At 50.6% G+C, this 20,478-nt stretch overlaps 6 protein-coding genes across 7 annotated transcripts; 2 read left to right on the top strand and 4 right to left on the bottom strand.

The window, feature by feature from the left end:
- Positions 1–1,183: 1,183 nt before the first annotated feature.
- Positions 1,184–3,188, top strand: PV10_04789 (uncharacterized protein). Its single transcript, XM_016369372.1, has 3 exons — positions 1,184–1,922; positions 1,981–2,735; positions 2,803–3,188. The coding sequence occupies exons 1-3, from the start codon at positions 1,555–1,557 to the stop codon at positions 2,928–2,930; spliced, it is 1,251 nt and encodes a 416-aa protein (XP_016225160.1). The 5' UTR covers positions 1,184–1,554; the 3' UTR covers positions 2,931–3,188.
- On the bottom strand, positions 3,164–6,788 carry PV10_04788. Of its 2 annotated transcripts, XM_016369370.1 has the most exons (6): positions 6,691–6,788; positions 6,602–6,629; positions 5,886–6,526; positions 5,456–5,828; positions 5,134–5,402; positions 3,164–5,081 (listed from the first exon to the last, which is right to left on the bottom strand). In XM_016369370.1, the coding sequence occupies exons 3-6, from the start codon at positions 5,903–5,905 to the stop codon at positions 3,419–3,421; spliced, it is 2,325 nt and encodes a 774-aa protein (XP_016225158.1). In that variant the 5' UTR covers positions 5,906–6,526; positions 6,602–6,629; positions 6,691–6,788; the 3' UTR covers positions 3,164–3,418. The 2 variants fall into 2 exon arrangements, with proteins under 2 accessions (XP_016225158.1, XP_016225159.1); XM_016369371.1 differs by lacking the exon at positions 6,691–6,788 and having other exon boundaries at positions 6,602–6,664.
- Positions 6,789–7,332: 544 nt separating this feature from the next.
- Positions 7,333–9,111, bottom strand: PV10_04787 (threonine synthase). The gene has a single exon (XM_016369369.1). The coding sequence runs from the start codon at positions 9,076–9,078 to the stop codon at positions 7,438–7,440; it is 1,641 nt and encodes a 546-aa protein (XP_016225157.1). The 5' UTR covers positions 9,079–9,111; the 3' UTR covers positions 7,333–7,437.
- A 1,308-nt stretch (positions 9,112–10,419) lies between these two features.
- PV10_04786 (uncharacterized protein) lies at positions 10,420–12,836 on the bottom strand. The gene has a single exon (XM_016369368.1). The coding sequence runs from the start codon at positions 12,797–12,799 to the stop codon at positions 10,445–10,447; it is 2,355 nt and encodes a 784-aa protein (XP_016225156.1). The 5' UTR covers positions 12,800–12,836; the 3' UTR covers positions 10,420–10,444.
- A 253-nt stretch (positions 12,837–13,089) lies between these two features.
- PV10_04785 (uncharacterized protein) lies at positions 13,090–14,525 on the bottom strand. Its single transcript, XM_016369367.1, has 2 exons — positions 14,012–14,525; positions 13,090–13,907 (listed from the first exon to the last, which is right to left on the bottom strand). Exons 1-2 carry the CDS (start codon positions 14,422–14,424, stop codon positions 13,298–13,300), a joined length of 1,023 nt encoding a protein of 340 aa, XP_016225155.1. The 5' UTR covers positions 14,425–14,525; the 3' UTR covers positions 13,090–13,297.
- Positions 14,526–17,812: 3,287 nt separating this feature from the next.
- PV10_04784 (uncharacterized protein) lies at positions 17,813–20,441 on the top strand. Its single transcript, XM_016369366.1, has 2 exons — positions 17,813–18,057; positions 18,140–20,441. The coding sequence occupies exons 1-2, from the start codon at positions 17,825–17,827 to the stop codon at positions 19,644–19,646; spliced, it is 1,740 nt and encodes a 579-aa protein (XP_016225154.1). The 5' UTR covers positions 17,813–17,824; the 3' UTR covers positions 19,647–20,441.
- The last annotated feature ends 37 nt before the right edge of the window (positions 20,442–20,478 follow it).

Genomic DNA, 20,478 nt, shown 5'->3' with positions numbered 1-20,478 from the left:
TGGAGAGAGTCACTGTACCTGGTGGCACAGAAGAGGTGTTATACTGTATTTCCAAATGCTCTTAGAAAACTACAATCTTGTATTAGTGAGGAAATGTATTGCAAAGTACTTGTCTAGTATTTCACGATGGTTATTTGATAACAACGTACTGCTGTCATTATTACCCTGTTAATTCGGTCCGTGGTGGGCATTCCAACTCCAACTCCAATTACAATACTATAATATCACGTGTTTGCAATGTTAGCTTTCTGAGTAGTACAAAGTAGTGAGGCGATTGCGGCTTTCCATTAAGTAGTGGTTGAGGTATGCCATGAATGACAATAGATGTGGGGGGACCCTGAGCACTACTCCGTACATACTCCTCCAGTAGGATAGATGAGTAAGCAATCATAGCACAGACAATTCAGTCAGTCCAACACCGAGTCAATTCAGTCATCCCAGTTCAGTTATCTCAGATATCCAGAGGCAGTGCTGACGTTGCCCTACTAGGCAAAAGACAGAGAGTGCCCTTTTTGAGTCTTCCTACTTGGTTCCGCGTTCGGCGTTTACGGGAGAGTCCTCTTCACCAAATGCAGCCTATTATGGGTCTGTACTCCGTACATAATTCATAAGCCCACTTGAATTCGGGATCTAGCCAAGATTCTCCCTACCACGATACGAATAGAATCTGATGAGATGGAGTGGATGGCCAGAATCCAGAATCAGTCGAACGGAGTCTGCCAAGGCTGAAGCGCTTCTATGGCAGGTGCCAAGTTGCCAACGAGGCTCAACCCCGAAAGGCCCAAAGTTTGGTTCCTGCATTCGAAACCACAAAAGACGTGACGCTAAACCGGATACGGGTTCCACCTCCTGGTTCTTTCCCCATTACGTGTCGACGGCTCCATTGCGCCTTCCCTGCATCCTGTGTTTCATGTTGTTACCCCTTTCCCATTTTTCTTCTCCATCTCAACCACAATTGTTCATTGAAACGTCGTCAATGGCTCTCTCGACTTGACAACCGTCCCTCTCAGCCAGTGATCTCTCTGCCACGGTCAAGCCTCCGGTAGGCCTCGTGTAAGCCCATTCTCGGCGCTGTTAGCCTGCCTCTTATTGTCAACCGAAACCCATGCTTTCTGTGGAGAAGGTGGCTTCTGACACCCACGGGTTGCTCCGATCCAGGCTCTCCATCTGAGTTGTCCTCATTGAAAACGCCGCGCAAATCCTGAGACGTGCAGATGGCGTCCTCCCAATGTCGTCTAGCTTCATTCCAGTTCAGGCCGTGGCTTTCCTTGTTCAGTTCTCCCTCAACCCATGCTCTTTAATACTACCGCTCATCGCAATTCATCCGCTCGACATGTTTGCTTTCAGTCCATTCTCTTATCCTTGCATTCATTTCTATCGTTGATGAGCCTGGTCTCATCTAGACTTGTTTAATTGTCCCTCATTTCGACGTTCAAGGCAGGCCCTTCGTCCTTCTCTCTCCTACAAAACTTGTTCATAAAGCACTGGTGCCAGGAGAACAACCCTCATTTCTTGAACCTGGCCTGTGACTGGATATCCATCATCGTCATCAAGATGGCCAGACTTGATCTTTTCCTCTTCACATTCTTTTGCATTGCCGCTGTGCTGGCCAGCCCCATTAAGCAAAAACAGAAACGCTCATTCAAAATCCCGCAAATCCCAAACCCAAACTACAAGCCCAATGGCAAAAGAGCCTACAAGCGAGCATTGTTCAAGTTCGGGCTTGGGGACATCAGCTTCCTCCCGGACGGAGAAGTCGCTACCAGAATCAAAGCATCAACAGAGGCTGCTGTGGACGACGACAGCAATTCGGACGGAGCGACAAACGCCTCTCCCACTCAAAACGATGCTCAATTCTTATCCCCTGTTACTATCGGTGGTCAGACCTTGATCATGAACTTTGACAGTGGTTCGTCGGATACGTGAGTTGCCCGGATGTCGTGTAACATAGTCTGCTTTACGCTCTGACACTTGGACCAGGTGGGTTTTCAATACCAATTTACCAGTTGCTGCTCAGCAAGGTCATACCATCTATGACCCCTCCAAATCTACCACATTTCGAAACCTGCAAGGCACTTTCAATATCACATACGGTGACAGCTCTTTTTGTTCAGGGCCTGTCGGTTTCGAAACTGTCGACATTGGTGGCGCCACAGTTGAAGCCCAAGCCATTGGCTTACCCGACATTGTTTCCCAGTCCTTTGTGACAGACTCGCATTCCAACGGCCTCGTTGGTCTTGCATTTTCTCGCCTCAACACCATTCGTCCCCAACAACAAAAGACCTTCTTCGATAACATCATGGCCGATTTGACTCTCCCTGTCTTTACCGCACAACTCATCTCAGGCCAGGTTGGCTCATATGAATTCGGCAACATCGACACCACCGCCTTTGTTGGCAACCTCAGCACTGTTCCTGTCGATAGTTCAAGGGGTTTCTGGGAAGTCCCTTCGAGGTCGGCCATCATTGGAGGCCAGACCGTTGAAATTCCCAGCGGGCGAACCATCATTGACACCGGCACATCTCTTATGCTTGTTGGTGACGAAATGTTGGTGGCTTACTGGAGTACTGTCCCCGGGGCGCAACTCAGCCAAGATGCAGGCGGAGTGATTTTCCCGTGCAACACTGCTCTCCCAGATCTCCAGGTGGCCATCGGCGACGACTACTTTGCCACCGTCCAGGGCAACGGTATGAATTTTGCCCAAGTTGGCAGAGACAGAAACACAGGAACTGAATGTAAGTGTGGATCCTCTTCGAAGTACAACTGAGCCCTTGAACCATGATGACTAACACAAAACCCCAGTTTGCTTCGGTGGTCTTCAATCGAATCAAGGTCTTCCATTCGCCATTTACGGCGATGTGTTCTTCAAGTCCCAATTTGTCGTCTTTGATGGTTCGGGCCCTTCACTGGGGATCGCTCCACATGCGTAGGCTCGTCGCGAGCCCTCAGAAGGTGTCGTCTGGGTTGTCGATGTTTGGCATAGCGAAGGAGTTTCAGGTTGATATGAGGTTGTCACTAATCTCTCCCGTGAAGTCATGATGTTGCATCTTCCACGAAAAGTTACACGATGTCATGACATTACAACGACGTCTCGGACATAGAATCAAGTATCTGAAGATGAAGAACCAAAAAATTGCAATCATACTTGTCTCACAAGAATTGTCTTGATCGTTCATTCCATCATCCACCGATTCACTCGAGAACGCCGTGTTATGCTATGCTATGCTATGCTATGCTATGCTAATACGACCAATCATCAGCCTAATCCTCTGCTAGGCGATGTGCTAAATAGGTACGTTCCAGTCGTCCTTTATCAGAAGGCCATTAAACCCAGTGCAAGTATCATATCACTTGACCTCTCTCCCAACATTCTGGCCATGACAGGCCTTTGCCATGGACGCAGGTCCAAGCCAAATCATCACGAATACAAATTTCCCAACAAGGGCGCTTCGAGGGGTCGGTCCGAAAAACAACAGTGCTGGATGGCAGTTCCCCCGTCATCCCCCATGTCCGGCGACGTCGACATACTCCTGATGCCCAAGTCGCTAGGCTTTCCACCCGAAGGAACCACGCCCCAGCTCAATGGTCGCAGCACGGCTTGGTCCCGTTCTGCCTGTGTGTAGCCTGGTATGTGGCAGGCTGCACTCAACGCGATCGAGTTACTGGCAATCAGAGGCATTCCATAGGGCAATTTCCGCCATGATGTGGCGATGAGGAAGCCGAGAATGACGATCGCAAGGATCAGAAGGAGCAGCATTGCCAGGGGGCTGTAGGCCACAGTCGTGATCTCATCCTGCATGGGCACGTCGCCGTCGCGTGGAATAATCGAGATGTTGGCCAGGAAGACGCTCTGGGACACAAGCCAATGCGTCAGGCCAGACCCACCGAGTAGAGGAAGGGCGTATTTGTACGGTAAATTGAGGAAATAGGTGCACTTCTGTTCACCTTGGGGGTTGCTGACACGAATATACTTTCGACCCCTTCCAGTCGTGACACTGAAGGTCATCAGTTCTCGGGACAGGAACATTACAGTAAAAAGACTGTTGTAGCAGATGTACAAGAACGAAAACAATGCTTGTGGGGTATTTGCGATAAGAGTGCTGATGGCAATCGATGTGTTGCCGTACCCGGGCAGATTGAATCCCATGACCAAGTTCTGTGGTTTGACATTTCCGAGACCAATCGACCAGGGGCTATCGATGGTCTTGTCGCCTTTGAGGGCGTCGATGCCTAGGATAAGGCAGACAAAGGTTCCAACGCCGGCGAAGGTGAATAAGCCAAACACAAAGGCCAACTGTCTCCAGGTGGCCGCTTCGAAAAACCGTTGTTGTCGTGGCTCATATCGCATTGAGGTCGTTGTATAACCGAGTTTGGTCGAAGCCGTTATACTGGAATGGCTGGCGAGACACATACCTTCTGATGTACGATCAGGATGTCGAATAAATGATTGAATTGCGTCGCCGATGGTCACAAGCGGAGACTCGCCCAGATAGAACGCCACGTAGGCTATCCCAAGCACCTTTAATAAATTGAAGCCCAATACCACTGTCATCAACACCCATGAAAAATGTAAATGGCAGTCGGATTCGACCAACTCGGACAAGCAGTGATCGACTTCGAATCCTCCCGTGGTCCATTGGTCGGCAATATCGATCAACTTGGGCGTGATCTTCGAACAAGGGACAAAGCCGTATTCGTTTTCGCAACACGCTTTTGTTACATTGACAACGTTGGGATCATCGCAAATCCAGGCAAAGGCGTTGTACTCTGTGGTGAACTCGACGGGGAATTCTTGAGATGCCACTTTAAAGAGAGAGCCCTGATTAGCTGGGGGGTTCTTGACGATGACGATAACATTTCGTCGGTCTTCGACAAAGTCTTTGGCGTAGCGGGCGATGCACTGTTCGTTGGTCAAGGATTCGAAATCAACAGCTATGCGAGCCTGGATATCGGTTACATTTCGGTCTTCGTCGTCGGGAAACAGCTCCTTGTCGTAGGCATCTCCGTTCACGAAACCCTCAGATGCGTAGAGTATGTTATAGTTGTTGGTGGCCAAAGCGGAGTAAAATACCGAGTTATATCTGCAGCTGTTAGCAAAGCCACGGCCGCAAAACGGTGAGGCGCGGGACTAACACTAGATGCAGGGGGACTGAAGAAAGTCCAAGAATCCACCACAAAGTAACCTTCTTCTTGCTTAACGAGGTCAAATTGCGAAGGCTTGGAATGCCAATATCGAGCCACTTCTGTTTCGAGTGGGCTCTATCGACCTCTGAACGAGTCGGCGATGACAGCAGTTGCATGCAGTAGTTGGAACTGGCCAGGAGGACAGTTGCGACGAAATTGAGGGCCAAGTGAATCCAAGCATCTTTGGTCTCGATTTCTCGACAACTACCTTTGTAAACCTAGAGAAACACATCAGAACGAGGTGGAGGGGGCTTCTGAGCTATCAACATACCATGTATACGCCATCCTGCATGGTATGACCAGCACCTACAATGCCGAGAGTCAGGCCAATGTTGGTTACCAATACCAGAATTGCGCAGGTGAGTGCGATCTTGGAGCTGGCTTGCCATCCCCTTCCGATCCATCTATTCTTTGCAGGCTTCGCAGAGGACAAAAGGGCAGGCGAGTATGGGTTGGGCGTCGCAGCAATGTAGTCAGGAGTATATGCTGTCGAGCTATCGAGGCCTGGGCTGAAGAGGCGCGCACTCGGATGGTCTGAAGGAGGACCTCGTCCCGTACTTGGAAGAGGGGTGAGATGAAAGTCTTCCGTCGAACCTAGGTTCTGATATGTCCGTTTGAACGGTGGCCAAAGTGGGATGTTTCGCCTATCATTTTCGCGTCAGTCAACCAGATTAGGTTGGAAGTCTGATCAAGAAACTCACCTTCTACCACTTGACTCCATGTTAGGCCGCTTGCGCTACATGAGCAGTAGCAAAGGTAGGCCGTAGGAGCATATAGAGTCGAGTCAAGAAGATGTGACAAACCAAGAATGCACTACCCACCTACTTAGAGTGCTTACCATGAGTGAAAGGTGATAGTAAGGCGCCGGACTAGCAATGGAGAACAGAAGGGGCATTTCGGGTCATGGAGTTTTCACGATCTTGAGTTGGGCTCGCCAGGAACCATAAATGGGGAGCATCACAATAGAGTTGTCCGGATATAGAACTCACAAGCGTTAGTTAGGTAAGCACGAAGCAAGCCATCAGCTCCACTAAGGGACAATCAGTGGCTTGAGAGGAGAAACCGAGGCAGGGATAAGGTGTAGAAATGTTACTCCGTCCTTTATCCAGGTTGTGTAGCAAGCTTGTTCAGCCGGAGGGGACATGGGGAATTGGTTTGTTCAGGTAAGGGTGTATCGCTGGTCAGGCCGCCCTCGACCCATTTGGCTGGCTGGACGGACTTCGCTTGCACCAGCAATCGTTTGCTAGCTGGCGTGCTCGCAAATGACCAACTTGAAAAGTGAGCTTGGCCGTGAGCACTGCTTATCACGGAAAGTCGGTGGTGGGACTGATAACACTTGGCGCTGCTCATGTCGGTTAGCATTGTGATTGTATAAAGCCCTGGTACGGAGGGTGTTCTGTTGAATCTGTGTACTTACGGGGTAGATTCAGGTTCCCAGAGATCTCCTACCCCACGATGTGGTCAGTCGCTGGAAATGGCTGTGCAGCGTTTGCCCTGAGACTTTACCGGAAGATTGACTCTGAGCGTCACCTGATACGAGATCCATTTTTGGTTCGAAAGACGAACCCTCGGACACCGATGGGAAAGGGGGTGGGTGATGAATCTAAGGTTGGGATGGGCCCCAAGCTGAGGTTGTTCGGCCGAATCGACTGCAACCTGAACCGCAGCTGCGACTTTACGGTGAGAACTTGAGAAGAACCCGTGATTGCTGAGGGGGGGAACTAGGGAAGGTGCGGGTCTCAGTGCTCTCGTACCTGCCAGTTGCAAGCCGTGAAGCCACATGAACACCCTGCAACATCTGGAAACGGTAGTACTCCTTACACATGTACATGTGTAGACGATATGCACGCAGTATGTCCAGTCACCTACCTTAGAATACAGTTTGGTAAATTGGAAATAAGCTTATGATGTAGGCGGAGGGGAACCAAAGTCCGAGAGCACTTGGGGGCAACGTTATTGTTCCTCTTATTCCTTAAAAAGACGCCCAAGAAGCCTGTGATGGCCCCCAAATGCAACCTCTTACTCGCAGTTCGTTGCTGAAGTCCGCCTTACGCCGATGCCAGGCACAAAACGGAATAAAGGATTTTTTCCACTCATCTGAATTTCCCTATTTCGGCATACGCTGCCAGTTCGCCTGTTTGAGGCTGCCTCTTTCTGATTTTTATCGGTCACGTGGTTACACTGGAAACGAAAACTGCCATAACAGGTCAATTCTTTATTGGCACCCTGTTACGAGATCGACGCATTCAATTTTTATCTAGCCTGTTTTTCCTTTTCCACTTCCTTGGTGATAAGACTCCGAAGCCCGGCCAGACCTTCTGTACTGGAAATCTTCAACACCCTTCTCTCTTGCTCATCAAGTCCGACGAATTGCTCTGGGAGAATGCGGCCAAAGTCAAAGTCGGCTTCTTCCTTCAGAGCCAACTCTACTGCACCGGCAAATTTCGCTGGATGTGCCGTTGCAAGAGAGACGGTAGGCACGTCTGACGCTGCGGTTGCTGCAATCTCTCGCAGGCTTGCGGCGACTCCGATGGCCGAATGAGGATCCAGCACATATCCCTTGTTGGTGATGGCCTGACCTTTATAGCTGTCCCGAATTGTCTCAAGCGTCTCGGCATTGCTGACGCGGTGTGTGGTGAAGATTTCACGTGCACTCTGAACAACCTCAGGTTCGACAGTGAACGATCCGGTTTGTTTCAACTGCTGGAACAATCCGTTTAACTTACTGCCCGCCTTCAATACCGACTCCTCGAATTTGACTCCAGGGTTCTTCTTCACCTCGTTCTCCAGGATCAAATGCCACAAGAGTCGTTCAAAATTGGAAGACACGAGAATGTCCATGGCTGGACTGTAGGTCTCCTTGACCCCGTCCTCGTGGGCCTCCGCTCCGTCTTCCTTGAGGCCTTCATGGCCTTCACTTGCAGGTTGTTGCTTCTTAGAGTAGGATCCAGTCTGCCAGAAACGATGCAAAATATCATTCTCGTTGGTTGCAATGACAAGCTTGGCGACTGGGAGTCCCATGGCACGAGCATAGTAGCCGGCGAGAATGTCGCCAAAGTTACCCGTCGGGACCACAAACTTGACTTGCTTCAAGTCGGGCCGTTGCCGCAGCAGTTGGAAGTAGGCGTAAAAGTAATATGTGATTTGAGCCAGAATACGGGCCCAGTTGATCGAGTTGACGGCGGCAAGATGATGGATCTTGTTCATTTCGGCATCAGCAAACAATGCCTTGACGTAATCCTGGCAATCGTCAAATGTTCCTTCCACGGCCAAGCAGTGCACATTGGGGTCCAGCACGGTCGTCATTTGTGCCTCTTGCACAGGCGACACCTTTCCGTCAGGGAAGGTGATGAAGATGCTGACATCCTTCTTGCCGCGAAGACCATAAATTGCCGCTGAACCAGTATCTCCAGAAGTGGCTCCGATCACAGTGAGGTGGTGCCGTGCTTGGCCCTCCTGGATCTTCTGGTTCTTGCGCACCAAGAAGAATTCAAACAGATTGCCGAGAAACTGGAGTGCCACATCCTTGAAGGCGAAAGTCGGTCCGTGGAAGAGCTCCAGAAGATGCAAATCCTTCTTGTCATCCAGGGAAACCAGGGGTACCGTCTCAGGGTGCCTGAAGGTAGAATAGCTGCGATCAACAATAGACTTGAGCTCCTGGTTGGAAATTTCATGGTCATCCACATATAACCTGATGACCTGGAAAGCCAAATCGGCAAATGATAGATCTTTCCATTCCAAGTACTTGGATCTCACGTCGGGGACTTGATGAGGATGAAACAGTCCACCGTCCGAGGCTAGTCCTTTCAGCACCACATCCTCAAAGCTGAAAAACTCCTGCAGAGTCGGGTCATGATACCGCGTACTCGAATATTTGGATTGTGCAAGCACCATCTTTGATGTTCTGTTGGCCGGGGTGTAGTGACTTAGATCATGACTCGACTTCAAGTCAAAAATTTCCCCCAGACAAACAATAGTCGTGCAGCTGGGATTCAACCAATCGACCAAGGCCGAAATGGCCTTGGCACATTTGTTCTGGCCATGAACATGTGCATTAGAATCACGTGACACAAATTTTGTACTGCATTCTCCGTGTCAGGGAGTCAGACAGCACAACGAGAGCACAGATCTACGGCTTCTGGTGCGCCGAGTGAGTATACAGAGTTCCTAATCTATCATCCACCAAGATTACGACAGTCATAAGTCACATGCGAAGGGTGAAGCATGAAAAGAGTGATGAACGAAAGTGCAGGGTGAGTGAGGAACAACAAAAGTTTCCACCAATCGTTCCCTGACAGCCGCCAAGACTCAGAAAATCTCAGTGGGTCGCAGTCTTGGCACCTCTGAACTTTTTTTCTATAAGTATCTGCACTCTCCTCCCAATTTCTTTCCACCTGTTTATGCGACTTGTAAGCCTCCCTCCACCCACCCTACATTTTCATGTCATGTCTATTGTCCCTCTTGTCATGTCTATTGTCCCTCTACTAACACAGTGCGTTTACACAGTACTTCAATGAATCTATTCATATAGTAAACGTCCTCTTCTGAGCTTCTCACCGAAGCCACAGAATCCTCAACCTGGCTGACGATAAAAAGTCTTCGGTATCCTAGAGTGAAAAGATGTCCCTCTTCGGAGGGTTTACTCTCGACAGTTTTTCTTCTCAGGGTGCGGAAGAGGTTCTGCTTCTTTCGTCATCTCTGTCAGAAACAGAGAGTGGTGATGATCTTTGACCTACGTTTGGGGTTTCTGGCTTCGTGCCGCTCAGCGTGGTAGGTACCGACAGACATACTCTGACAGGCTTATGTCCTTTTTTTTTTTCATAAACTTTGTTCAACCCTTGCTTGGTTGGAGTTTGAGAAGAAAAGAGAATCGATCAGTCAGAAGAAAGGTGAAGACAGAGAAAACGGGTTGCTGCAGAATAAACACTCCAGTCAAATCTCAACTTGAGGCGGTTCACACAGACAGGTTCATAAATCGAGTCATATTGCAAGGCCTACATCACAAGTCATGCTGTAGATTCAGTGGGAGCCAAAATCAGGACATACATAGATTGACTGCACCACATTTTGCAGTTGATCTTGTTGACTACTCACCAAATCGTGACCTCTTCAATTGCTACACACAGAGAAAACGAAACACAGGGCTCGGTCTACACAATCGCCAGTGGATGCAATAAGACGCTTTACAATGGACCTCGATCTCTCGCATCCATATGACATGCTGATATTCTTGTGATTTCGTTCTTTGATTGCTTCTTGACTAAAAATCGAGTTTACTACTGTCAATCTTCTTGCCAGTGACTGTTGAAGCCTCCTTCGGTCTGCCCTTCCGGTCCACTTTCTCATCTCGTGGGTCAAAACCACCATTACCCCAGAGTGCCCATTCGACAGTCTCCTTGCAGTAATCCTCAGGGCGGAAATCTTGGCCACTTTCCAGGAGCTGGAAGAACTTGTCATAGTCGATGACAGTGTGCCATTTTCCGTTGATGTGGAAGCGATTACTGGCGAGTAGAATACAGCAGCTGTGTGCATGCTCGGCTGCGATACCATACTCCAAGCCACGCTTCGCCAACGCCACGTTCAAGGCTTCGACAAATGCTGCCACTTCTTCGTAGAATGGTACGTTCTGCATCGTCAGACCAGCGTTGGTCGACGTGCTTGTGCCACAGTACGTGACTCCCTTGACTTCGATGAAGCATGGTAATCCCTTGGCCACCAGATTGACGTAGCCTTCTACCTCGTCCTCGATGTTGAATCCCTTGACCAGAGTCAGGCGGAATACAGTTCTTTGAACGAAGCGCTTCTCTCGGAGAATGTCGAGACATGCTTGGAATCTCTCCCAGAAATCTCGGTGGAGTGGACGGTCGATCTTGCGGAGACTCTCCTTGTTGCTGGCATCGATGCTGACATACAATTGTGTAACTCGCTTCACGTCTTGGAGCTGCTGTGGGTGCTGGGCATTGCAGACCAGGAAACTCGAGATACGTTCACCGTGCAGCAGATCGAGGAATTTGTTGATGTGTGGATAAAAGATGGGCTCGCCCACAAGACTCAGAGCGCAATGGCGGATGCGCATCGCTTCCTCAAACCGGTCGCTGCGCACTCCTGGCACACCACGCATCATCTTGATTTTCTTGTAATGGCCTTCCTTCGCCCCTTCGAATATCAAGTTTGGGTCGTCGACTTGCCACCTCCAGGTTGTGGAGACAGGATTGGTCCCGTGACGCCAACAAAAGACACATTTGTTGCTGCAAGACAGAGACGGTGTTGTTTCCATACAGAGGTGCGAAGCGATGCCGTAGAATGAGTTCTTGTAGCAGGAACCACGACCACGGAGAGCAGACTTGGTCCATCGACAGATCTTGACTCCAGAGTGTGTTCCCACGATGGTGTAACCCTGCTTGGTCAGAGATGCGTATGTTGGAGACTCTTTGGGCACCATGGCCTTGAGTACAGGCTGCGTCACCTGGATTGAGGAATATGTGGTAAAGTCGACGGCCAACGACGAGTTCTTAGTCTTAGTCTTGCCACCAACATCTTCAAGGTCAGTTGTGTTTGCGATCTTGCGGCGTTTGTTCCGGCCAGAATCAGGAAATTCCTCTTCCTCGTCGACCATTTCAGGTTCCTCTTCGCTCTCGCTTTCAATTGCGTCGCCGCTACCAGGAACGCCCTCTCCAAGAGAGCCCGTGGAAATCAGCTCTTCCAACACAGTAGATACACCGTCAGTCCATTCACGGAGTGCGTGGGTTGCGTTATCTTTCACATCTCCAAGACCCAGTGGGTATGCTCTTTTCCTGCCAGTCAGTTTTGCCATCCACTTGTCAACCTCGATTGCTTGTGAGCAGAAACCTTGCTCTTCACTTGGCCAGCCACTTTTGTCCCCGATGCCGAACACAGTGTACCCAGCGAGGACCGCAAGAGGAGAGGTATCGATGCGAAAGTCGTTGTGGGTTTCATCAAGGTGGGCAGTAAGGGTATTCAATATGGTGTCGATATCATATGAGGGGATTAACAAGAGGTAGAAGAAAACTGTCCCGTCCCGCGGCGATGGAGTCTTGGGACCAGAAATGAAGTAGTCATCAAGGTCGACATAGGACAAGTCGTGGACTTCTGGTTGAAGTATTGAAGTGTTTCGGGTGGACAGCGCTTGGAGACTTTCTGATGCAATCTTGGACAGGCGCTCAGTGGTACCCGTCAGAGAGGAGAAGAATATCAAGGGTTGAATGTGTGTAACTTCCTCTTGAACTTGGTTTAAATTTCCGTTTCTTGCCGTTGAAGCTGGCTTGCGTCCGGTGACGATGCGGGCGGCGGCAGGTCGAGTCTTGACCTTCTGTGTTGGGGCCGCAGCAAGGGTTGTCTTGTTGTCGACATCATAAGTTTCTGAAATGGACAACTTCTCGATTTGTGATCCTTGAAGAGCATCCGCCTTTTCCAGCGCCGGGGAGGAACTTTGTGTGAAAGGTCTTGTGGATCGCCTTCGTTGGACGAGAATCGTCAAGAAGCAGACGACCAGCACCGCAGTCAGAATCACTCGACTCTCATGCCAGACAGTGAGGCCTCGATCCAGCCAGTCGGCGAGGATGACTGGCATTGCTCCGCCGTCACCTAGATCCATGGTGACAACTCATTCGATCAGAACCGGAACCATGAAAGGGACTGGCGATGATTAAGAGGCTGGCCTATTATTTCTCTTCAATTATGAAATCGAAGTCAAGCCGAAAGGCCGCAATGTGGGGAAATTTTTCTATGGCGGATCATTGTAGGCGCTCAACGCAAACAGCGCGCTTCCAAGACACACGCACATATGAATGAATTCTTAAAGCAAGGCTGAACGACAATCCAACATGTTGATTCCTCTGAGGAATTGAACAAGATTCTTACACTGGTCCTCTTCAAGCCGTGTCTGGCATAATGAATTGAATTTTGATACGCACAAAACAACGAAGCCTAGCCCAGCCTCGGTCCAAAGGTCTATGTAGGTATCAATGTATAATCAAAGTGCCTCTCTCAGTACATGGCACGCTCGACAATCGCACCCGCCCAAACTGACTGCAAGTGAAAATGACTGACCATCAAATCAACCTCCAGCGCCGGAAATGCACGCAAAAACCCGTTATGCAAAAGTCTTGAGCAGTCTCTCACACATGATGGTGATGGCTCGCTTGGCCGCGTCGAGTTTGGCGTCCATTGCTACAAAAGGATGGGGCATTCCTTCCATGACCATCACATCGGCGCACACCCTGTTGGCTCTGAGCTTCTTCGCGTATTCTTCCCCATCACCACGGAGGACATCGAGCTCGGCCACAATTACCAATGTCGGGGGGAGGCGGGCAAATATCTCGTCAGAAGCAAACAGAGGGGATGCCTCTGGGTGTGACCAGTCCGCTTTATTTGGCAGATAGTGGTGCCTATACCACAGCATCTTCTCGGCCGGCAAGCCTGCGGTGAACTCGTACCTTTGCCAGGTCGGGTTGGTCAACGGCGTCGCAGTGTTGTCCGTAATGGGCACCACAAGAAGTTGCGCACATATCGAGACACCGGGCTGTGGGTGCGCCACTGCTCTCTGTGCCATGACGGCGGCAATATTGGATCCTGCCGAAGCCCCGCTGAAGACGATTTTTCGGGTGTTGATGTTGAGCAGCTCGGCGCCCTTGGAGGTGGCCCAAAGAAATGCTTCCCAGCCGTCGTGGATGGCCGCAGGCCAAGGGCACTCGGGGGCAAGTCTGTTGACGGGTTGCAGTCAGAAGGGGATGCTTGCAACAAGACCAAATCGCGAATTCGGGACTGCTGAAATCAGAGGGGGGCTCGCTGCAGGAAGCATGCTAACCTGTAACCGGTTGTGATCACTACGGCCTGAGCGCGAACGCACAGGTTTGTGCAGATGGTGTTTTCGGACGAGATGTCGCCAAACACCCAACCACCACCGTGATAGTAGAGCACCAGCGGCCAGCCGGTTTTCGGTGCCGCTCCATGTGGGGTAAAGCAGCGCACTTCAATTTTGGGTCCAAAGGTCTCTCGGCGAGAGATGCGAAAGTCCTGGGTGGTTCCTACGGCAAGGGGGGTGCTGTGAGCTGGGGGAGTTTGTCCGCCCTGTCGGGATACGGCGAGTGGCAAGTGTTGGACGAGTGGTTGATTGATCAGGTACCGGTTGTAGTGGTCCACATAATCCTTATCGAGTCGATCCCTCACGCTGGGGTGGATGGGATGATACTGCGAAGAGTATGCTTTGTGCACCACCATGGTGCTGACGACGGCCGATTAACGAGATAGTTATTCGACTTGAGAGCTCCAGAGCGAGGATTGAATGCATCTGGTCCAAAGGAGATGGAAGCTGATGTTCAAATACGATGACCATCAGTGCCACAATTTACTAGCAAAACGGCATCTCGAGGGACGGGTCGAGCCCATTTGTGCGCTGGAACTCTTGTCGACCTTAGCTTTGACTCGCCATCCAAACCGAAGACGCACAGGGATTTGAGGTCCAAGCCGTCCTGCACGACCAGGGATAGTTTCCGGCCAGTGTCAAATCAACGGCGTTGTTTCCCAGCACAGTGGAGGTCTTGACCTCCAGTGACTTCTCTTGGATGCATTGTAACAACCCAGCTACCGGGGCACTAGGGCATAATAATGGTCGAGCTGGACTTTGTCACTGGGTACCAGACATTCATTCCCTGCCCTGCTTGGTGCGCGACAAGTGCGTCACGCTACTTACTCGTAGTTGTCTACCTCGAAGCCGAAAGTAACCGTGCCTGGGTAATAAGTGCGACTTGTGAGGCCACTAAGTAGACAAGCCGGAAGAGGATCGACAAGCAGGACGAGTCCTTAGGTACTTAACAATGAGCCGGTAGCGAGCGGTGGGGATGAAGTACTGGGTACTTAGGCCGAGGGGTCAAGTGGGCATCGATAATTAGGCTGGCACGGCTGGCACACTGGCTGGTACCGAGTTACCAGTCCCTCTGGGTGGGGTCGAGGGGCAGTTGTCGGGCTTTAGCATTGACTACTTGCTGTAATCAGGTCAATAAGCAAGCCATGGGTGTTGCTTGTCAGAAGGTACTCGTACTGGTAGGAGAGTATGGTGCTCTCTGCCCATCCATCTTCTCCCTTGCCCTTGGGATGAAACTCTATTGCCCTTGTCAGTCGTGGCATGCTGTCTTCACCTGTACCGTGCTTTTCCGTCAGACGACTTCCATCGATGGGCTAGACTCAACTCATGTGGCGGTCTAGGCATCAACTACCGGCAGGACGAGGCCAATGACCAGAGAGCGTCAATGGGTCGTCACGCTTCTAACGACATTCGCCTCTTTCTCACGTCGAAGGACTTGACCACGGTTTGCCCGTAAAATTCGAGCATGGTTGGACCGACTAGTCGTCGCCCAATCGCCCCTAAGCGAGTTAATGGACGGTGGAATATCATTCGTGTAGTGACGCTCTAATGCCGGCCCGTTTCAACAGTGGTAGCGAACGAACAGCCGGCCTCGACTTGAACAAGGTGTTGCTAGCGGGAGTGACCTGTTCCTACTCTGCAGAGCTCGCTTGTCACTGGTGGTTGACTAGCCACTTGCAGGCTTTTATGGCATATATATATATAGCTTTGCTTTTGATCGTGGGGACTACCGGAAATAACGAACTGACAGATTCGGTTACATCACATGGACCGCGTATCAGAAGTGCTTTCGCCTGCTTGGTGAAGTCTCCAGCAACCTATCTTGTAGTCGTCGCTCGGTTACGTCGATCTCCCGACGACCTGGCAGGTCCTTTGTCATCAATGCGAGGTACGAAGCCAGAGTTGGTGCAACCTGGTAGAACTTGTCGGTGGTGGTACCCAGCAACATAACCGACTGTCCCACGTGGGAAGCGTTGATTGCATGTCGTTGGTTGGTTTGTGGTACTAGCCCTGTGCCCCAGAGGTGAGTAGAATGGTCGGGGCCAGTCCAGTCTCAAGGCTAGAGATGATACACAGACCCTGATTACAGGGATTGATGCATACATGGTACGAGTATCTCGAAACCAACAAGCTTCTCGGCTGTACCCTCACCGACCCAGTCCAGTCGCGAGCTAGAGATCTGTTGATATCAAGACCGAATCGACATCACCTGAGAGCAAATGTATGTATCATAGAGGCTGTGCTCCACCTGGATTTATATTGATTTGGGTTGGGTTACATTTTGTAAGCCAGGCAGGACTAGGCGTGGGGTATTGGGCACCACACACTGCAATGCCACCTCTATAGCTCCTGATAAGTTTTGGGATGGTATCATCTGCCTTTTGCAGGGTCGAATGGATCTTGAGGACTTCTCCTGCGTGGATGAGGTGATGGGCAGTGGATGATTGGTAACTCCACGATATAGTGCGTGCTTCTTAAGTGAACGAGTGGATGTTCAGGATCAAGATTATCCTCGCTGCACATTCATTAGGAATCGTCAGGAAGTATTGCAACAGGTGCACCTGATAGTCTCGTCAAGACTGAGAACTTGTATGAGTAGAGACGCTGCAGATACCGAAACAGCCAAGCAGGGAGTTCCTTTGAAATACCTGTAATCGGAGTTGGCACAACTTTGTAGCCGCTACTGGCTCGAGCGAACTCGTCGCCTCGCCTCAGAAGCTTCCATGCTCGCTCTGGTCATCCTATAAGTATCACGTGTCTACTAGACTGAAGCAAAAAGGTTCGAGCGTGTCATCACATAGCTCATCGATCAACTAGGCGATGGCAGCGGGCTTGGCCGACCAGAGGTTGGTCAACGTGAGACAAAGGACGAGGGAGTTCAATCGGCTGTGTGATGGGAAAAGCTGCCTTGTCTGGCTCTGCCGGGTGCTAAAATAATCATGGCAACAGAAGAGACCCCATCAGCTCTGGACTTGTCCTGAGGGAGAGACGTCCTGAAGGAGAGACGGGCTTGATCGATATGATGGTAAAGATGAAGAGAGAGATGAGAGGAAAGGAAATGGTGGCAGTTCGGTGGAAGTCAAAGTAGTCGTGTTGATGCTAAAGGCTGGCACCTGCCCTCGGGCGATTTGCTCCAGACATCTTGTTGGGGAAAGCGCGACTGGGGGAAAAGGCAACCGCTGCACTTCCACACGGCGCAGAAGAAAGTGAAGCTTGTGGCCGCTAAAGGTCCTCTCTACTCCGTACACATGGTTATCATCATCCAGTTGGGCAAGTTTGCAAGGTCAAGGAGTATCTGCAGACTGTGGCCTGAGTGGAAACGGAGGCCAGTAACAACAAGGCTGCCGTAATCTACTCCGTAGTGTCAAGATAAGCACACTGATATCACAAGATTGCCTTGTGCGAAAGTCCCCGGCACGCCCGGTCTCTGTGGCACGGCCTGAAGCTTGTATCCAATTGTCGATGCCAGAGCCCCCAATCTTTGCGACACCACTGGTCGATCCCTCGCCTCCCCGCCGCCTTCGGCTGTGCCCTCCACGAGGAGGCAAACGCAAGGCCGCATCGTCCCTCGTCCCTCGTCCCCTCGTGCTCTCGGCGCTCCCAAGAGATTGGCCGTGAGAATCCCCCACCCGACCCTCCTCCGTACTAGGGCCTCCGAGATCAAATACTACCCTACCACCTCGACCTCCACCTCCCCCGACGATTATGATATTATGGTCCTCAAACCAAAGTCCCTCTTAGTCAAATGGCAAGAATATGTCCACGACAGAACAGTTCACCCCGACGTTGTCTCCAGATGGTGGAGGATTGACCTCGTCCAGAACAGGCGACAGTTCCGTCCACATTCCTGTCATGGAAAAACAACGAGCCCACACCTCTGAAGAATGGGAGGCGATTCGCCCAATCTTCACCAAATACTACGCGGAGCGAGGATGGACCTTACTCCAGACGCAGGAGACGCTCTTGAACGAACACAATTTTTATGCCACGTGAGTGCCTCCGTTTTCTGTGTCGGACTTGCCAACCCTGTCCGCATGTCGCGCTATTCCTGCTGACTGTCTGATCGAACAGTCGGAAGATGTACAAGAGCCGAATCAAATCCTGGGGTCTCAACAAGTACATGAAAGCCAACGAAAAAGAAGTCATTGCTCAATTCATTTCTGCAAAGGGTATCTCTGGTCCTAACCTTCAGACTCTATCTTACAAAGGTCGTCCTATTCGTGCCGACCTCGTCCGGCGATACTGTAAAAGGACCAAGGTCCACTCGGATATTGCCGACAGTCTCCCAGCCAAAGCTGATCAGAATATGCTGGTGAAGCGCTCAAGGTCCATGGTCGAACATGAGTCAGACACCGATCCCAACATTATCATCGAAAGCGAGGAAGAAATCGACTATGATGACCAAGCCACGAGTCAAGACGACAGAGACCAAGTCTTGCTTACACCTCCTTCAGCATCCACTGATCGAAGTCCGTACCAGTCATCACTCGAATTGATCCTGACCCCGTCCCACTCCACGTCAACAGATCTCAGCGAGCGTGCTGTATGGCACGTCCTCCAATACCTATCCTGGCACTTTGCTTGTGATACATCATTTCACGGCACCGTCTCATTTCAGCCAGCCAGAGGATGGAACGCTGCGCCGGCGATTGGACTTGCGGCACGCAATCAGCTTCCTGCTGCAAATGCTGCCTCGTTCTTTGAGAAGCTCTTGTTCGGACTCGAGACCCTCGCCCAAGAAAGCTCGCAATCACCCACTGGTTGGACCTTGATCAACGAAGCATGTGCAATGGCTTCGGATGTCCTCACAGAACAATATCGTGGATTCTTGAAACTTTTGATCATGAATTTCACCGACGACCGATGGTCCATCCTGCCAGCACTCCGCGAGCACCTTCTGCAATATCTCGCCTCGCTCGCGTCGCGGATCCATGGTCCTCACCATTTCCTGACCAGCGTCCTTCAATTGCTGAAATCGGTCAGCGTCCTCGAATCCACCGCCGAAGCCATGATGCAGGCGATGATTGACATCTATGAGCAAAAATACCCCACCATTGTCGATTATGAAGTTTGTCAAATGAAACGCGCGTTGGCAGATATCTATCGCAGGTCTCTCGACTTTGAAAATGCATCGCGAGTTTCTCAAAAGATGTTGATGGAGACGGAGAATCTTAGAGGATGGTATCACGCCGACACTCGTCGTGCTGCGCGAAGGCTAGCAGACATTCACATTGACCAAGGGCATTACGAAGCGGCGGAAAAAGAATATGAAGATTTGTTACAGAGGTCACAGCACGTCGATGAGGGAACCGTCTTTGCATTGCATGCTCTCCAGTTCATCAGAAATCGACACCACCACAATTTTGCAAACACTAGGCAACGTCCCTGGGTGCAGAATGACTACGAACAGCATCTCCGTGCAGGGCTCGAGGCAATGCACCTTGCCGATGAAGATGAAATTGACCTCAAACTCAGAAAGTTCTCGCACTCTCTGATATTCCGTGAGAAGTGGCTGAGGACCCAACAGTATAGCGACCGGATATTGGCTCGCTGGGCTATCGATAAGAATACCGGCTGAGCCTTACAGATATTGGTATCATCGTTGAATGATATCATACCAGAATCCACTTACAGCCAAAGATTACGACGTCCGAGGAGTCACGTGTCATAGTGGCTCTTCAATGGGACCTCTTTGACCTATATCAACCTTATGCTCACAACATATCTCTCACTACAGACCATCACTGTATGGTTGAGTTGCGCCGTCCAGCTCTTCGGGTCAGTCTTCTCGTCACCGTCTCACCACTATCAGTGAGGCAAGAGCATGGCTCCCTGTCGTGCGGAGGTCCTGTGGAGGTCGTGTGATCCAACAGCGCACAGTCTCGTGGGCTGGACGGTTGTGATACTTTCACAGCGACGAGGAAGAACGTGCTGAAGATGTCAATGGCAACCTTTCACTGAGCTCTTTGCTCAACACAAATCCCAGCTCTACCGAGTTGAAGGATAGACAAGCATCACCGTGGCGTACAGACGATTGAAAACTACCTAGTTTCAATCTTCAAGGTCACAGGGCAGGTCCAAAGATGCAATGATTGCAAATCAGAGAAGTCTGAGCTCAAGCTCACTGCCTTGAAGATGTCTTGGGCACCTTAGCATAAGTCTCTCAAAACATCAATATATCAACACCGGCCGGTGCAAACAGAAGAACCTGTTGATACAGATTGAGGTGCTCCATCAGAAATTCTCGAGATGATTAAATTTCTAGGCTGCGTAGCTAGGATTGATGGTGTGGTATATCCTGCAGTTGAAGCGGTATCTGCCCCTGTATCTGTCCCTGTATCTGTCCCTGTATCTGTCCCTGTATCTGTCCCTGCCAAGCCGCGTCTGAATCTCAAATGTTTCCCCGCATG

This window comes from Exophiala mesophila, assembly GCF_000836275.1.
Source record: "Exophiala mesophila strain CBS 40295 unplaced genomic scaffold supercont1.3, whole genome shotgun sequence".
In the NCBI taxonomy this organism is placed as follows: Eukaryota; Fungi; Ascomycota; class Eurotiomycetes; order Chaetothyriales; family Herpotrichiellaceae; genus Exophiala; species Exophiala mesophila.
Note: the sequence above shows the minus strand (reverse complement) of the source record. Positions and strands in the feature narration are given on the sequence as shown.

What these genes read in the sequence shown, in the direction of transcription:
- PV10_04789 (XM_016369372.1), top strand. Translation starts at nt 1,555, where the DNA reads ATGGCCAGACTTGATCTTTTCCTCTTCACATTCTTTTGCATTGCCGCT. An exon ending in GACAGTGGTTCGTCGGATAC is followed by an intron (nt 1,923 to 1,980) that starts GTGAGTTGCCCG and finishes CACTTGGACCAG; the next exon opens with GTGGGTTTTCAATACCAATT. An exon ending in CAGAAACACAGGAACTGAAT is followed by an intron (nt 2,736 to 2,802) that starts GTAAGTGTGGAT and finishes ACAAAACCCCAG; the next exon opens with TTTGCTTCGGTGGTCTTCAA.
- PV10_04788 (XM_016369370.1), bottom strand. Translation starts at nt 5,905, where the DNA reads ATGGAGTCAAGTGGTAGAAG. An exon ending in ATGGAGTCAAGTGGTAGAAG is followed by an intron (nt 5,829 to 5,885) that starts GTGAGTTTCTTG and finishes CGAAAATGATAG; the next exon opens with GCGAAACATCCCACTTTGGC. An exon ending in TCAGTCCCCCTGCATCTAGT is followed by an intron (nt 5,082 to 5,133) that starts GTTAGTCCCGCG and finishes TAACAGCTGCAG; the next exon opens with ATATAACTCGGTATTTTACT.
- PV10_04787 (XM_016369369.1), bottom strand. Translation starts at nt 9,078, where the DNA reads ATGGTGCTTGCACAATCCAAATATTCGAGTACGCGGTATCATGACCCG.
- PV10_04786 (XM_016369368.1), bottom strand. Translation starts at nt 12,799, where the DNA reads ATGGATCTAGGTGACGGCGGAGCAATGCCAGTCATCCTCGCCGACTGG.
- PV10_04785 (XM_016369367.1), bottom strand. Translation starts at nt 14,424, where the DNA reads ATGGTGGTGCACAAAGCATACTCTTCGCAGTATCATCCCATCCACCCC. An exon ending in GTGATCACAACCGGTTACAG is followed by an intron (nt 13,908 to 14,011) that starts GTTAGCATGCTT and finishes ACCCGTCAACAG; the next exon opens with ACTTGCCCCCGAGTGCCCTT.
- PV10_04784 (XM_016369366.1), top strand. Translation starts at nt 17,825, where the DNA reads ATGTCCACGACAGAACAGTTCACCCCGACGTTGTCTCCAGATGGTGGA. An exon ending in GAACACAATTTTTATGCCAC is followed by an intron (nt 18,058 to 18,139) that starts GTGAGTGCCTCC and finishes CTGATCGAACAG; the next exon opens with TCGGAAGATGTACAAGAGCC.